The 17983-nt window shown below is 38.3% G+C and overlaps 1 protein-coding gene across 4 annotated transcripts in view; it reads right to left on the bottom strand.

The window, feature by feature from the left end:
* ERBB4 (erb-b2 receptor tyrosine kinase 4) overlaps positions 1-17983 on the bottom strand; it is a 1035274-nt gene that overhangs the window by 39915 nt on the left and 977376 nt on the right. For all 4 annotated transcript variants that reach the window (XM_036253758.1, XM_036253760.1, XM_036253761.1 and 1 more), the window contains exons 21-22: positions 4227-4382; positions 1871-1946 (exon numbers count right to left, since the gene is read on the bottom strand). In XM_036253758.1, coding sequence (XP_036109651.1) covers positions 1871-1946; positions 4227-4382 — 232 coding nt within the window. The remainder of the gene's footprint in view (positions 1-1870; positions 1947-4226; positions 4383-17983) is intronic.

Here is a 17983-nt window from a genome sequence, read left to right on the forward strand (position 1 = left end):
TCTAATATATAAGTTTATATCATTTAATATATAAAAGCTTATCTATATATTAATGTATATCCCATGGTAGATACATTTATCTATTTAATCCTTACAGTTTAACAAAAAGTTTGTAAATAGTTTTCCCGTAAATTTCTAAATTTCAAACACACAACACTTTCTACTTTTAAGCCTGGTAGAATACATAAGACCTCCGATGCCATACATGTGGAGGGGGAGACAATCACTTTATAGAAATATCTAATTTCTTAAAAGATAACATATGCTTATCTGCTAAAGAGGTGTAATTTCTTTAGTGATTGAATGGTATAATTATTTTCTCTGAAAATTAAAGACAGAATTCAGCCCTTGCTGACATGGCTCAGTGGTTAAAGGTTCAGCCTGTGCACTGGAGGGTCACAGGTTCAATTCCTGGTCAAGGACATGAACCTGGGTGCAGGTTCCAGCCCTGGCTCTGGTTGGGGCACATGTGGAGGCCACAATCGACATGTCTCTCCCACACCAATGTTTCTCTCTCCCATCCCTCCACCCCTTCCACTCTCTCTAAAAGTCAATGGAAAAAATATCCTCTGGTCAGTGAGAATTACCAAAAAAAAAAAAGATAAAAACTAAGTTTAAAATTGAGTGAAGTGAATTCTATATATTTTAAGTCCCTCCACCACCTTTCTATTTTTTGGTACATGCTCCTAGCAGGAACCGAACCCGGGACTCTCTGGTCCGCAGGCTGACGCTCAACCGCTGAGCCAAACTGGCCAGGCCCTCCACCACCTTTTTTTTTTTTTTTTAAATCCTCACCCGAGGACATTTTTCCATTTTTTTTTTTGTTGTTTGTTTAGGTAGAGTGGGAGGGAGAGAGAGGAACAGAGAGAGAGAGAGAGAAACATCGATGTGAAAGGGACACATCAAGTGGCTGCCACCCGCACGACTGACCAGAGTCGGGGACAAACTGCAACCGAGGTACGCGCCCTTAGCGGGAACCGAACCTGGGTCTCTCAGGACCGCAGGCCGACGCTTTAACCGCTGAGCCAAACCAGCCAGGGCCTCCACCACCTTTTTATTTAAATAGGCAATGTACGTTTAATTTGTAAAAATGCTAGTTTTATATAATGTATTTATACTTAGAAAATATGCTGCATCATTCTCACTAATACTGGGATGGACTAAACTTGTAAAAAGTCAGACTGATGTTAAGTAGGCCATTTCAACAATTCATTTAAACGTAATTAAATAAATTTAAAAATTTAAAAATAACTCTTTTCCAGTTCATATGATTTGCTCTGTAATATGCCTGTTTACTCCAAAAGTATTTGGTAAATTAAAATTAAAGCTGCAATTAGCAATATTCTCTCTACTCTTGCCACTCACACTTGTTACTTCACCTAACTGCTTTCAGTAATTGTTCTTTGTTATAACAACAATCTCTATTTTTTTCTTATGTTAAGAGAAATTCCCATTAAAAATTTATTTTTTAAAAAATATTCATTGCACTTAGAGTTATGCTTTCAGAGTTGTTGAAAGTTAAGGCCATGAGATTCTGTGAAATTGCACCTAAAGAAAAATTGGCTAGTTCCTTTTTCAGTCAAAATGATCAGACAATTGCTGCCAAACCAAAGGTTATGGTACATGACTCAGCTCACATATTAATATATTACACTGTAGAGAACCAAGAAAGAACAAAAGGCAGGTAACAATACTATTCAAGTTTTGGTTTTTCTGAATGGAAGAGGAAAGAGTTAATTCTTTTAGAAAGCAAGCCTTATAAATAGGCATTTACAATGAAATAAAATAATTTGGCTTAAGATATTTTACATGAAACTAATATATTTATTTTTGTCTTAACCGTTTTAATTCACAGGGAAGATGTATTTACCATAGCTCCAAACATCACTCTGGTGGGTGAATTTCCTGTAGTGTATACACTCCAGAGCCATCCATTTAATTGGCATCTACAGAGAAATAAAAAGAGAAAGTTTTATAATTATATAAAACGTATTTTCTATATTGATTTCCTAAATGTGAGTGCTGCCTCAATTATATTTTTTGATTGTGTGTATTGAGAATATAAATATGCTGTATTTCAATACAGGGAGCAAATACACTGAAATTTATAAAATTCTCAAAATAAATTAAACTAAAAATATACTTATCTTTAAAAATCTTCATAAACAGTGAAAACTAAAATATTACTTCTCATCATCTTAATTTATGTAGTAATTAAGTTACTAGTTACTATTGTTTTACAATTCTAAACATCAACACATGTACTTTTAAAAATGGGGTCATACAATATATATTTTTTCCCCCAAAATGAGAGGCCTGGAATTCTCAGCTATCCCTTTTCACCCTCAGACGAATGTCAGGCTAGCAGGGGAACAGACTCTGCCCACACGTGCCTCTACCTGTCTCCTTTCAGATAATTTGGTCCCTAAAACACGTAAACTAATGAATTCCAAAGTTAGTCTGGCTTTGTTCCTCAGCCCCAAATGATCTCCCTCACCTTGGTCAGCCAGAATTGGAAATATATACCATTTTCAATACAGAAATTATATCAAAGAACATGAGAGTCAGTACAAATCCACCGTCCCTACAGGAAAAACAACCGAACTCACATACCCTGCTGCTGATGGGTGAGCAGAATGAGTTTTCAACTACAAGGAGCAGCATTATATAGCTGAAAATATAACTAGGTTCCATGGAATAAAGATAAACACTTCTACTTTGCAGTTGAAAGCTTAAAACGAAATAGGCCTTTGAAATCATGAGGTTGGCTGCTCACCAAGGTGATACCAAGGTAACTCTACGGCAGAATCATGGTATTCCGTGAAAGGGAACAGAGACACATTGAAAATAATTTCCCTATGGGCAAGGAGTTAGCTGACTTTATGGACTACAGACATTGTGTTAAAGAAGTAAGTTTAAATCACAGGTGGCTTGATAAAGACTTAATGGTTACTAGGCATTTAACGCTATAATGAATCTTGCTTTAGACAAATCTTACAGCTGTGTGTTCTCAAGACAAGTGAAGTCATGTGATTTATAGACTTCTCCTCCCATGCAATCTTGTAGTGAATTTCAAAGCTGTGGCCTCAAACTGCTGCCATAGAGTAGTAAACAGACAGATGGGCCAATAAAATCAAGGAAAAGGCCAAATAATACTACAAAACTGCAGTTGGTTTAAAAAAAAAAAATTGTGTTCTTATGCCTTGTGATTATATTTGAATATATGTGTTCCTATAAGAATGTAATATAAAAATCAATAATATGCATTTGGAAGCCTATCACTGCAAAATAGCTATACTATATATTTGGATAGCCCATGATGAATAAGGCACAGAATAAACATATTAGTTATGTGACATATGAATAACAATCTTTTTGTTAGCATTAGCTTTGGGTCACCAGAGGTTAAGGCTGCATTTGTTTTTTCATTCGGCCCCTCCTGATCTAAGTTTCCCCAGGTCAAGAAGAGGGACCTCCCCATGAAGACCACAGTGGCTGGTTGGCCAAGAATGGCAAGCTGAAAGTGGGTTAGTGGGACAGGACGAGAGCTAAGGCACGAACACATGGTGGGCTGGAGAGGCAGGAGCATGGTTGTCAGGCAGGGCCCGAGGCTGGAGGGTCAGAAAAGTTCACAGAAGCTGTGCTGTTCAGACCCCTGAGATAGAGCAAGTTACATTCTTGTGGGAAGATCAGGTAATAAATAAGGTGAATTGGTAACTAATACACTGTGATAAAGGCTAAAAACAAGTCAGATAAGACGAATCTGTTGAATGTTATAAGAGGATTAGCGGTTAAATAGGATGGCCCATCCCCCTTCGGTTCCAGGTAGTAGCCAAGCTTCTCTCTAGTCTATGAGAGAAAACATACTTTTCTGTAACAGCCCCACGCTTTTAGGCCCAAAGGGACAATTTCTATAGCACTGGATTGAAGTTTAATTTGTCTCGAGTCCCTAAGGATCCACCCACTTTCTAACACTGGGTCTGACATAGGACTGCATGGGTCCAGACATGTATTTTTTTATTTTAGCTACTTTTGAGAAATAGAGGTTCATAATATATTCTCTCTCTCTGTTTTTTCACCCTGGGCAGGAGAGAATGCAAATGGTAGGACAGAGACTTTATAATCTCTCAGACCTCAGGCTTATTTATTCTTCCTATAAAACAGGAAGAGATAAAAGGACACCATACCACGTTCACCATCAGTATTGCTCTCAGAAAGACACCCACCTTTCCTCCATCCGCGTTATACTCCTTTTCATCTCCTTCCAAGAGTCTGGCGAGGCCAAAGTCCGTGATTTTCACGTGGTTTGGAGATTTCACTAAGACATTTCGGGCGGCCAAATCGCGATGCACAAGCCGCCTCTCCTCCAGATACATCATCCCCTGAAAGACACCAAGTTCCCAACCAACGTCAGTCAACGCCTCGTCTTTTCTGTGGACTAAAAGGCAGTGTCTTAGCACTCGGTGGAAAATGCTTTGTGAAGCAGAATCCTGGAATAGATTCAAAATTAAGGAAAACCAGTGATTAAAAAAAAAAAAAAGCGAACAACAAAGAGCTGTTGGCCTTTTCTTCCAGAACTCCTATAAAGAAGAATAAATTACCTGCACATGAGCTAAATGTTAGATCATTTTTTCCCCGGAGACTTGATATTCTTTTGCAAACGCCTTCGTTAGGGAGGTATACAGGTGTCTTAGTAGATAAGCTAACATATATTTGGGCTGATCCGCACATTGCTAATTGTTTTCTTCTCAATAACTCTTGTGTCATGTCGTCCCCCCACACACCTGCTCCAAACAAATACACTGATCCAACTTTAAAAGGCAATCCTTATAAAGATTTAATGGTGCAAAATCACCATCATAGATTCTATCAAGGATGAAGATTATATTATTCTTATTCATTATGTGAAAAGTGAATTATACCCTACAGTCATTAAAAGTCAGTAATTTTCAAAAGGCTTCGATGACATTAATAGTCATTATAAGAACACAAAAATGAAATCACATAGCTTTTTAAAAATTTATTATTGAGAGTGTTAAGATGTTCCCCTTGCTTTCCCCACTGACGGTCTCCACCCTGCTTCCAGCCCCGACCCAGGCCTTTGCCACAGGACCGTGTGTCAATTGCATACACCCCTTCCCTCTGAGATGCATCACTCTGTGCCCTGCTACCATGTCTCTGGATCTATTATGTTCATCAGTTTACCTTGTTCATTTGATTCTATATGTAAGTGAGATCATTTGATGAAATCACATAGTTTTAATGACCCTCAAATTAGCCTTTAATTTGTCTTTATGCAACAAATAGGGTAATTAAAAATAAAATATATTGCTGGTTGCCAACAAGAGATATAGCTGGCTCACCCTGCAATATACACATACACACATGTATGTATCTGTATACATGTTATATGTATATATGTTATATATATGTCATCTATGTATAGATAATATATATATTAATATCTATAAAGATTGTTAATTTTTCATAGAAGCAACAATTATTGTTACCTCAGCAGGAAGAGTCATTAAACATTAGACAACAAAAAGTTTGATATAAAACCAAGGGAATGAACTCAGAGGCTTAGAGTGAATATATTTTGCTTAAATCAACATATTTTTATGAAAGAGTTAATGGGGGTTCTTTATTGGAGTATTTCAGTGGGAAAAAGAAAAGGCTGTCATCCGACAGCAAATCAGAATTATATATAAATGGTTAAAGCATACACTCATGCCAATTGCAAATCAGTGCTGTTGGCAGTTAACATTACAACTGCAGGACTTTGAAGGATGAATGGTTTCTGATATCAAAACAAAAGCTGTGGAAAACAGACACATAAATCACCCAGGTCAGAAATTATGAACCGTAGACCCAGTGCAGTGTAAAGAGAAGATTGCTTCCAACAGCATCCTGGGCCAGACTATATAAATGTCCATTAGACACGACCGGTGGAGACAGTGCCGGGTGCGGTCCAATCCGTCAGCAGTTGGGTGACACCACATGTATTAGCGTTTTCTGAAATCAACCCACGATGGGATTTATGGGGGTTTCACCCTCTTTTCCAAACAGTGCTTTCTATTTGATTATGCCAAATGGGAATTTCCTAGAATAAAGTGAATCCGAAAACATATAGCCCTTAGGTGACTTGAAGGATCAAAAATAAAGATATTACCTAAGGATAAAGTATCATCGTTAATTGTGTCCTTCTGAGAAATGTCCACAATAACATTCATTCTTCTCTCTTACCAACTTCTTATCAGAATATGGGAAGCATGTTGGCAACAAGTCAATATTCACATCCACACACAATCATAGAACACACATACTATGTACCTGGCACTGTGCTAGGCACCAGAGAGAGAAGAGTGGGTCAACGTCTAGGCATTAAAGGAGGGCAGAGTTAGATGAATAAAGTGGGCAGATGTGGAACAGAAACTCGCATGGATTGGTGTGATGCATGTAGGCATTTAAGCAGAGCTACCTTCTTGAGGAGTGTGCAGGACAGCCTAGCAAGCCTGTATGAGAGGGAGGCTTCAGAGAGACACTGCCTTCTGAGTCAGGTTTAAATAAGACCCAGCAGTTGGACAAGATGAGGGCAAAACTGCAGAGAACAGGTACATCAATAACCAGGGTACTAGCACAAAGGCGTGCGATTCCGTATTTCTGGAGAATAATGTCTAAGGGAAAGGGAGCGGTGAGTGGTGAAACTAAGAGGCTAGATCCAACAAAGGTCCCTTCCAAGTCATGGTGGAGTGTGGCCTTGCACTTTGTGCAGCCTTCAATGTGGTGATGCAGAAGTTGGTTGGAAAAGAAGAGCAAGACAATGACAGTTACCGTTGGTGTCTTGGTGCCAGTATAGAGGACAGACTGGACACACAGATAGCTCGAGTCAGGAGCCACTGCCACATCCAGAAGAAAAGGGTTGAGAGTGTGAAATAAAGGTTGCATGCTGGCAGTCAATTAGGTACATCCATTTTTCATAGATATGTTTTTTTCAGTTCCCATACCAGGCAAGTTTCAAACATTCTCCTTAGCTAATTATTACATATACACTAGTGAGGGCTCCTGGTCTTCAGTTTCAGAATCCCAGCATTCTGCTACTCATCCAGCTCCTACATACATGATTGTGTTAATCTTCAACTAAACTAGGCCGGAGGAAATATTAGGAAGCAGACAATTTCAAGGTACACACGTAAAATAAATATCCTTGGTAATTAACTGGATAACAAAGGGTAGTGAATTGAGAATAATTCTGTTTTTTTTGTATTTTGTCATTTAGATAGATAATGATTCCATGAACTAAAGGTCATCCTAATGGGAATACCATGTATACATTTCCTAAACATGTGCAGGAAAAATGACATATGCTCTACCTATAGGGACCTAACATTCACCAAGACTCTAATGACACATTCTACATTTCAAGCAAAACCTCAAAAATTCTAAAACTTCTTGAAACTCTATACACAAAGCCTCTGCAGGTGATAGTATATCCTGAAGCTTGATAATATTTGTCCATAAAAGAGTATTTTCTTCAAAATAATGAAAACTCAATTCAGGAAACCAGATGAAATCTCTTCCTCACTATTCAACCATCATTATAAGAAATGAACACAGAAGCATCTATGTCTTTACCAAACCATCGGAAGTACATTTGAATGGTTGCTGTGTGACTATGAAACATCAAAGTACAGATGAACACGTCCAAGTCCTTAATTATGAATGCCACCTTATTTCTCCGTTCACACCCTGAATCAGAGCGTTGAATCGTCTATGACTTGCTGACAACAGGTCTGTCCGCATCACAGCCATTGAGATTGGATTCCCTCACTGGAAGTCCTCACGCTCTGCTAAATTCCTTCAAAATAAAATCACTCCTTAAATCACAGTGTGATGCAATGAAGGAGACAAGAGAGTTATCAGAAAAAAGACAAAAAAACAAACTAACTGATGTCCCTTAAAAAAGTTCAAAAAGGGTTAAAGAAGAATCTTCATTATGATAGGTGGGTACTGCATTGGTTGAAAAGAAACCTTTCACTCTGCCCTTGAGCACCATCCATGCCCTTATTGCCATGCCAGCGAGCTGCACTGCATTCTGGGAACAGACTTAGAACATGGCAGACACGAAACTAAACACTTCTACTTCGGTAGATTAACTTAATCCTATGAGATGCATACTGATTTAATCCCATTTTAAATATGAGAAAACTGAGGCTGAGAGAGGTCAAGGAAGTTGCTCTAAGTCATCTGTCTAATGAGTGGTAGAACATGGATTGGATCCCCTGCTGTGGAACCCTAAATCTGCACCTTTAAGACTAACCCCTCTCTTGATGGGTCATGGGGTCATGTGGACATGTGGAAATCAATGGACACAGTGAAGTCATATAGCTTTAAAATATTCTACTAGTTTTGTAGGGAAAAAAAGTTTGATATTCTGTAAATTTCAGGGCATACTGCAGGCGATTGAGTTGTTTGCATTTATATTTAAAATAATGCTAAATGATAGAAGCTTTTATATTATAGCAGCAAATTGAACTGTGTAAACTGGAAATTCAATTCTTGTGTTGGTCCCAGGGTATGCAGGATAGTGTAGTAGGTTTGAATGCAGATTCTGGAGTCAATTGGCTGAATCAAACTCAGCTCTGCCATGTTCCGGCGGTGTGACACTCACAAGTTAATTAAAATCCCTGTCACTCACCTTCCTCCTCTCTGAAACGGCCATAATAGCACCTATCTCACAGGTTGTGGTGAAGATTAAATAGATTAATATATGTAAAGCACTTAAAGAGTAACTGGCATGAGATAAGTACAGAACAAGCATGTTTTTATTATTGCCCCATAGATTGATATAAATAGTCCTAGTGTGCACAAGAATCATTTACCCTCATTAACTTGAATTGCCTATTTCAGAAAATCTCTGAACCTCAACTAATATTTCACAGTAGGTATGCAATAAATGTTTGCAAATGGGGATGTATATACCCATAACTTACTCATCGTTATTAATGTGTAGATAGAAATTTGAGAATCATTACTGTTCAAAGTATTATTTTAATAATGATTCATCTGAGGATGCTATCATGTAAGGAGAATGAAAATTTAGAGAATCTATTAAAAGATTTGGTGCCCTCCATAAATACATCACAATTTCAGAAATGCAGTGAATATAAAGTTCATGAACAAGATAGGTCAAAAAGGTTTTGATGCTGGGGTATATTTTTCATGAGTTAATAAAGCTGTAGATCTGTGGACCAAAGTATCTGCCTCTTATCACTCAGCACTGAGGGGAGTTTTTGTTACATGAGTTTCAGGGGCATGTCTTAAAAATATGTTTCTATTGATTCTAGAAAGGGAGGGAGAGGGAGAGCGAGAGAGAAATATAGATCACTTTCTGCCAGCCCCTTACTGGGGATTGAGCCCGCACCCCAGAATTTGGTCTAACTGGAAATCAAACTGGAGACCTCTTGGTGTTTGGGACAAAGCTCAACCAACTCAGCCACACTGGCCAGGGCTTCAGGGGCATTTTGTCTACTTCTTGATCTAGGTGCTATGAGCCTGAACTTACACAAACTATTCAGAAATTATCATTACCCAAACCATTCATAATTTTACCATTTTTCATACTTGCTCAGTATTCTATACCTTTTCAAAGAATCCTTACTTATTTTCTGTTTTGCTCATACCTCTTAAAATATGCATCAATAAATACAAACTAGCTAGTAAAAGTCAAATTTTACTCTTGACTTTCAAAAATGCACTTTAATACAAAATCCAAAGATAATTTTACTACAGCTGAATTTAAAGTTTTAATCTCTGGTGAGATGATCAACTCTTTAATTTTTTAATACTAATATTGAAGAACACCTAGCAATGACCTTCTTTCCAGTCTTACGATATTTGAATCAGAGCTGTGTAGAAAAACTGTATCATTATTGTTTTAATTCAATGTGAAAATACATTCTGCCCAGCTGCTTGAAGCTAACGGAAGTCAAGAGAGACCAGACTATTTCTGACAATAAATATTTGCTTCCCATATATAGGCCACACGACAATTTTATCAAACATGTGGAGCTAAAAATTTCAAGCTACCGTCAGTTCTCACAGGCATCAATCTCTGGAGTTAGCAAGAGTGCTTTTTTTTTTTGCTTTTGCTTTTTCTGTCTTCATTCTAATAACCTGAAGCTTTCTTAATAACAGGAATCTTCAGGAAAGCTAGCTTCAAATTAAAATCACTCCTCTTTTCCACCTTTCCTTCTAAAAGCAATTCTATCCCCGAGGAAAGAAAAACCTAGCTATAATTCTCTCTACTGTTAAGGCTAAAGATATGACCATGTTCAAGGAAAGAAAGGGACATTTTTAATGAAATAACTGATTTTATCCACACAGGAAAGGAAGAGAAACTAAGGGGGCTCTATAAGTGAATCAACTGAGAAGTCTTTCATCCAGCAGAGAATGGAAGAGGAGAAAGAACACAGAACTGAGCGTGCGGGATGGATGTACTGGACATGTCGCTCACTAGGTTTATGACCACAGGTACTCATTTTACCTCTCCTATAAAAGTGACAGATTGGTCTAAATGATCTCTAGTTTTAAATTTTTATTTCATGATAGAAGGAACTGTAAAATATATCTACCTAAAATATTAAATTGTGGTCCAATAATAGAGGGAACAGTAAAAAAATGAGGTAGACTAGATGCCTCCGCTGAAATGTTTAGCCAGAGCCATGAATATGTTTCAGTAGAAGCCAGTTCAGTGCACCCAGTGTTTAAGGTGACAGACTAGAAATAAACCTGGCTACTTACTAGCTGTGTGACCTTGGTCAATTTATTTGTGTTTCACTGTCCCTATCCATTAAATGGAGGTAATGCCAGCATCTACCCTGAGGATTGCCTTGAGGAATCAATGTTTGCAAGACACCCAGAGCATTCAATATTGTAAGATACCATGGTTTGCTAAATAAACAAATAACCTCAATTTCATACCTCTTATTAAAAATACTGTTTGATCCCTGTAAAACAAAAGAATAAGCCACCAATTAAAACACCCACTGGTTACTCAGCAGTGTTAGGTGAGGTAGCTTGTGTTTCTCATTCTCTTTGTCCCCGAGTGTTCTTCCTATAACTCTTCTCAGAGGAAGAAAGCAATGACTGTCCCAGACTGGCTTGGAATAAGCAATGGCTAATTCTCACATCTTCCCGCTGCACCTACGATCTTCAAGAGATGGGGCCAGGTTGCAGTTCTTAAGGAGATTGTGAAATATTGAGGACAACCGAATTTCTGTCATTTTAATGATGTGCCATGAAAATATTACTTGTTCCTATACAAAACAGAGTCCCAATAATATTTTTAATGTATCTTTATAGTTGAAAGTATTGTGGATGTTCCTCTTTTTCCCCTCATTGTCCACCTCTACCTGCTCTCCCCACCCAGGCCTCCATCACACTATTGCCCTAATAATATATTTCACTGTGCTACGTGCATGTGAGTGCACACACGCACACGCACACGCACATGGTAGATGCTGCCGTGTGCCACCCAGAAACCTTTGCAGTTCTGCAATACCAACATACTGATGCTCTCAGCTTCTGGGTTTGCAGGCTGCTGAGGGTCCTCATGAAAATTGCATCCATTTTTCTTCACTGAAACCCCCCACCCAGCTGTAAAGGGGCCCCCTTGCTGGTGGTTTCACCATTCACAGGAGGCAGCTACATTCCGTGATGAGCTGATGCTGGGTTCCAAAGGCCATACTCTCTTGGATAGGATGAGTTATTCCCATTCCAGGGTACCCGACATGGTCGGATGAGACCACAGTTGCAATTTCATGATAGCCCATCATTTCTATGTACTGAATACTGCTTTTTACTGTCTTCTAGCTGTGGTTCCTGAGAACAGTAGCCAGATGACATCCTGCATACGAGTCAGTCTCAGAGACCATTTTCTGTGACCCAACCCAAGGAAATGTGTGTGACTTTCTTCTTCATTTTCTTTTATAATTTCAGGCACACAGAATTTCGAGCTAAGCATACTCTATAACTGATGGGTGTTATCATTGTTTCCTTCTATTCTCCACAATTCCATTCTTCTATCCATCATAAATATCCACAACAGTGTTTTTAATGCATACCCTTTCAATCCATCATGCATATTTTACTTATTTTTATCTCTCTATATATTTTTTCCTTTTTATTAAGTTGACTGGGGTGACATTGGCTAACAAAAGTATACAGGTTTCAGGTACACAATCCTTCAACACATCATCTGTACACTATATTGTGTTCACCACCCCAAGTCAAGTCTCCCTTCATCACTACTTATCCCCCCTTACTCTCCTCTTTGACGCTACCCGCACTGATTTGAGTACCTACACTGTTTGTGTAATGCTATAAATTTGCTTAACAATATAAATAATATGCTATTCAACACTAATTTCAGCATAGGACAATCTGGACATATAATAATAGCAATAGTCACTAAAAAAGATGCAACATGGAGATGTGTCTGAACACTGAAACCATATGGAGAAGATAACATATAATTGTGTGTGTTATTATTATGTATGTTTGTATATATAAAAGTTGACATTTATTTAAGCACTTTGCATATAGCACTGTTTTAAGTGCTTTGTATACAGGAACTCAGAAGGACCCAATGAGCTCTATTATTATGAATCCACTATTATTCCCATTTTAAGATGAGGGAACTGAAGACCAGAGAAGTAAGATACTTGCCCAAGGGTCACAGTTAGTACAGGACAAAACTTAGAACAAATAAGATTTGATTGCAGGCATTTTGACATCAGAATAATAATTCCATAGACTATGAAATTACATATGAAACTAACAAAAAACTGAATGATTATTATACAGTCTGAATGATTATGATACAGACAGTGGGTGCTCTAAGAACTCAATGAAATAAAAACTCTTGTGCATAATAAACACTTAAGGCTAGTAAACAGACCTCTTTAGTTTTCCTAGGTCCCCCTAGGACAGTGCTACAAATACACTTTACAAATTAACTGTCTGTAAATTGAACTATGCATTATTGACAATTTTGAGATCGCCTCTGACATTTAACTACATGTTTGTAGCTTGATTAAATTAATGATAAAACCAAAATTTTGTAAGGCTGTCCGAGCAGAAGCAATTTCTCTCTTTGCAGTAGGTGGAGCAAGTTTAAAAGTCTACAGTATTTATGATGGGGTGGAGGAAAGCAAACCCCGTGGCACTTCAGCCAACGCTGGGAGGTGATATTAGAATACCAGGAGGAGAGAATGAGGATATCATCTGCAGATCTCTGAAGCTGGCAGTGATAACACAATTTTTGATTCTTGCTCCCTACATTTTCTTCAAATACTCCTCCGACATTTTATTTGCCATCCTATACAAGATTCTGGAAATTTTCACTGAAAGAATTTGCTGGTCAGCCTCCCTGGGAATCAAACTTCGCTTCAAGAACAAGAAAATAATAATGATAAAATAAACAAGTAAACGAAGAAAGGTTAAAAAGCATTGTGAGAAGCCACTGCTTTCCTGCTAAGTAAATTACAGGTAAAAAGATCACTGGCCTGGCCCCCGCCGGTGCTCAGTGGTTAGAGCGTTGACCTGAAGCCCAAAGAGTGGCAGGTTCGATTCAGGTCAAGGGCACGTCGGTTGTGGTAGGATCCCTGCCCTGGTCAGGGTTGTGCAGGAGGCAACCAATCAATGTGTCTCTCTCACATTGTTCTTTCTCTCTCTGTCCATCCCTCCCTCCCACTCTATCTGAAAATCAATGAAAAAATATCAAAAAAAATGCTCACTGGCCTGGATCAAGAGAACACTAAACACACTACAGTTGTCCCCTCTCCCTGACCTCTTGCCAATATAACTACCGTGGCAGGAGTGAATTGTAGCGTCCACACTCTCTCAGAGAAGTACACTGAAAACAGATTACTCCTGCTCCTTAGGCAGCTGATCAATAAAAACGTGGATTGCAGTGAGGACAAAGATATCAGTGGGCTGTGCTAGTTACCCTCTGTGTCTCTGAAGAAATTAATTCAAAATCAATGAAGTATGTAACCTATTAATATAGCAACCTCTAGATTAGCAGAGGGAATTCGAGCCTTCTCTGAGTATACCTATGGTGCAAATACATTCAAACGCTATAGGGAGGAGGCTGAATATCTTACACCCTAGATATACTGAGCAGAAACAGATCATTCCTAATTTTCTGTGTTTTCCCAGAGTCGCACACTGCTAGATGAAAGCCATAAGGTTCAGTGAATGGGAATATTTTCCTTCTTCAGATAACTATATCAATTTTTATGAAGTATTTTTTTTTTACAAAGCAAAACTTCTACCATCGTGCAAAACTAAAGAATTTCAATGGCCGTTTTTATATGTGGTTTATGCATTTATTAGTTCAGGTAGCTGAATTTAGTTATAACTGCTGAATATTTTTGAATAAGTATCTTCCCCCCAAAAAGTCGTGAAAATTGTAGAACACTAGCACTCTCATGTGATCTGAACTTATTTAGTGTCCACATGTAATATTTGTTATTTACTTAAATTCTGCCTCTTATTTGGATGCCAATGGAACAGGTCCAACTGTGCAAATGCTTACCCGGCACACGTAAAACTTGCAGGGTGGTACCCACACACTTCCCACAGGACGTCAACCAGCTACTTCCCAATTGCGTGCTCTGACTCGTGCTCCTCTGCAAAATCCTCAAAAGGATCTGAACCACAGCTTGCAGTTTTCATCTCAACCCTTACAGTTGTCTGGAAGCCCAGAGTGATGCCTTTACTTTCTTTTAACCTTTGCACTCTCCCTGTGACAGAATTCTGGGCTTTGTCTCTAGTCCTTGCATAGGGACATAAGAGGAAAAGATTCTTGCTCTTCATACTTTGGCTCATTTCCTACCTCAACATCAGCATAGCAGAATCAGATATCATTGCATGATTATTAAAGGTGGATGGCCTAGGCCTATTTTAACTGGTAAGAAGCTGTCTTCTGGGTTTCTGCTGTCTTCATAGGATGTATCTCAGGAATAACGCGGATTTTACTTATCTAGGCCCAACCTGCTTGCCCCTTAGAGTTCTTTTCTAGGTATTTCTGGGGTTCCCTAGGGAGACTCCAGAAGTTCATAAATAATTCACTAGTTCTTTATCTCGGGACTATTGACTGATAGCTACAGTCACTAAGCCCCATGGACTTCCTGTCATTTTGTCATCTTCCACTCCTCTCCAACACACTTGTGCACACATGCACACCTGTGCACACATATGCATATGCATTGAACCACCTCTTCTCTCCTGTAGCCAAAGGAAGTCCTTAAGCAACTTGACTCTGCTTGTCAGTCCAGCTTCTTTACCTGGAACTCCTCAGCTGGGACTCTAAGGCCTCTCTTGTCTTTGCACATCCTGCTCCCTTTGCCTGGAACACCCCCTCACCATACACTGCTACACGCCTCCTACCATGCTTCCGACAGCCTTGGTCAGATTTAACACTCTCGGTTAGATTTACTTAAAATAAGCCCTGAGATTATTAATCATTTTTGTAAAACAACTTTCTGTGTATGACTTAATCAAAGTTACTTGATAAAGCAGAAAGCAGGTACACTATATTTATCACTTAGGCTGTGTCCTCTATGCCCAAGCTTTAGAAATACAATACAGCATGTTACATACACCATGTTATCCATTTCAGGCGAAGAGTCGAAAAACCTCAAATACATCTGTTTCCTAATTGAGCATTCATCTACTAACCTGAATAGTTTGTAAAACAATTTTTATGATAATTAAACACCAAAGTGAGGGATACAAGTAGAAGATTTTGTTTGGGCTTGTTCTAATCCTAAACGTTAAAAATGTAATCTGACCATCTTTCATTCTTTTGCTCCAAACACTTACAGGGTATAGCTTCCCGGAGTTGTGAGAGGTACGCTCCTGCTGAGATGGCATAACTCAGTCGGACCCTCTTCACAGTTACTGGTCCCATCACATTTATCAGTGATTCTCAACCTTCCTAATGCCACGACCCTTTAATACAGTTCCTGATGTTGTGATGACCCCAACCATAAAATTATTTTCGTTGTTACTTCATAACTGTAATTCTGCTACTGTTACAAATTGCCATCAGAAATACGTGTTTTCTGATGGTCTTAGGCGACCCCTGTGAAAGGGTCGTTCAACGCCCCCAAGGTGTCGCGACCCACAGGTTGAGAACTGCTGTTTTAGACACTGATACACAGTAGTTGATTGGTTGATTTCCTCCTTCTCCTACTCCACTTCTTCATCATACTGTTTCTATCACCTTTGAACCAAGAACCATATATCATGGTATTGCTATCTTTTAAGCAATAGTTCAGTTTCAGCAAAACTTTATTTTTTGTTTGCACATTTTCATTTTTTTTCATACTTATACCTAAAATGACACTTCAGCCTTGATGTTCAGGTGAAAATAGGGTAAAAAAAATAATTATTATAAGAAAAATGCTCTCTTAAAATTAATATGATTAAGTCAAATAGAGAAATCATTACAGATGCTGAAATTAGCATATCTTTAGCCTCTACTATATACTTATTGAAATTAAGCCAACTATATATTAGTTTTAAAAGGGGAAAAATTGAAGTACATGAAGAAAAAGCTATAAATCCATCACTGTACATGAAGAGTAAGAGTAAAGACAAATTAGATATTTTATGATACTCTTAAATTTCTTATAATTAAATCCCTCTTATAACATGTAGCTCTATCATTCACATTTAAGATTTTTACTTGGCCTTTTTTATGAATTTATTACATATGAAAATCAGAGCCATCTTGTATTTGTGTATATATACATGCATATTCCATTAGGTGATTAGCTACTTAAAAGAACAGGAAGAAAGAACAAGTATTCTTTATTTTCTCTTGATACTTTTCTAGCTTATTGTGTGTACAATATAGGTTGTGTGTGCAATTCACTCTATAGAAAAAAGATAAAGAAAGTTTCCTTGTTTTTCTTGTTATCTCCTGACTAGCTATTTTATGCTGATGGGTACTCTGCTAATTGTTTTACATATAATGATGAGATAGTGTTTCTTTCAAGGTATTCATAGTTTAGTGTGAGAGATTTACATGGACACAGTATAAATGTAAAGGAAGTGTTCTGAAAGTGCAGAAAAGGGGGAATGTAACCCTTTCTGTGTTGATTACAGAAGGTCTCACAGAAGAGGTGGAATTTAAGCTTGATACTGAATGAAAACTAGGTATTTAAATCTTTGGCTATAATACAGCAGCTAAAGTGTATTCTAGCAGGCTGGTGTGGCTCAGTGTATTTAGCATCATCCCAAGGACTGAGAGGTCCCGTTTCCACTCCCAGTCAGGCCACACCCCAGGTTGCGGGCTTGATCACCAGTACCGGGCGTGCAGGAGGCAGCCGATCAATGTTTCTCTCTCACATCAATGGTTCTCTCTCTCTCTCTCTCTCGCTCTCTTTCTCTCTCTCTCTCTCCCCTTTCTCTCTAAAAAATCAATAAAAACATATTAAAAAAATTAAAGTGTATTTGAGACAGGATAAAAAGCATGTGAAAGACAATGGTATGTTTGGAAAAACATACACAAAGTTCTATGAGGATGAGACGTAAGTTGACAAGAGCTAGATGTGCCAAAATTAAGTGTCTAACTTAATTGAACTACCTAATATGATGTGCAAAGGAGTCACTGAAGGTTTTGATGACAGGATGAGATTTGGAAGTTGTGTGAAGAACAGCAAGACTATAAGAGATTAGAAAAAACCAAGGAGGTTGATTATGATATTACAATACTGGCTCAGATAGGAAGAGTTCAGGTTTTGATTACCAAAATTCCAGGGAGGATAGGCATAGGATATTCCCACTCCAAAATGGAGAAATGAGAAAGAAGAAAAGGGTGATGGGTGTCAAGCAAGGCGGATTCTATCAGGTCTTCAGATCCAGAGTAGTCTTCTTTGGTTAGATGCTTTGTCTCAGGACCCATGGG

The sequence above is a fragment of the Molossus molossus genome, unplaced genomic scaffold, assembly GCF_014108415.1.
Source record: "Molossus molossus isolate mMolMol1 unplaced genomic scaffold, mMolMol1.p scaffold_m16_p_11, whole genome shotgun sequence".
Taxonomy (NCBI): domain Eukaryota; kingdom Metazoa; phylum Chordata; class Mammalia; order Chiroptera; family Molossidae; genus Molossus; species Molossus molossus.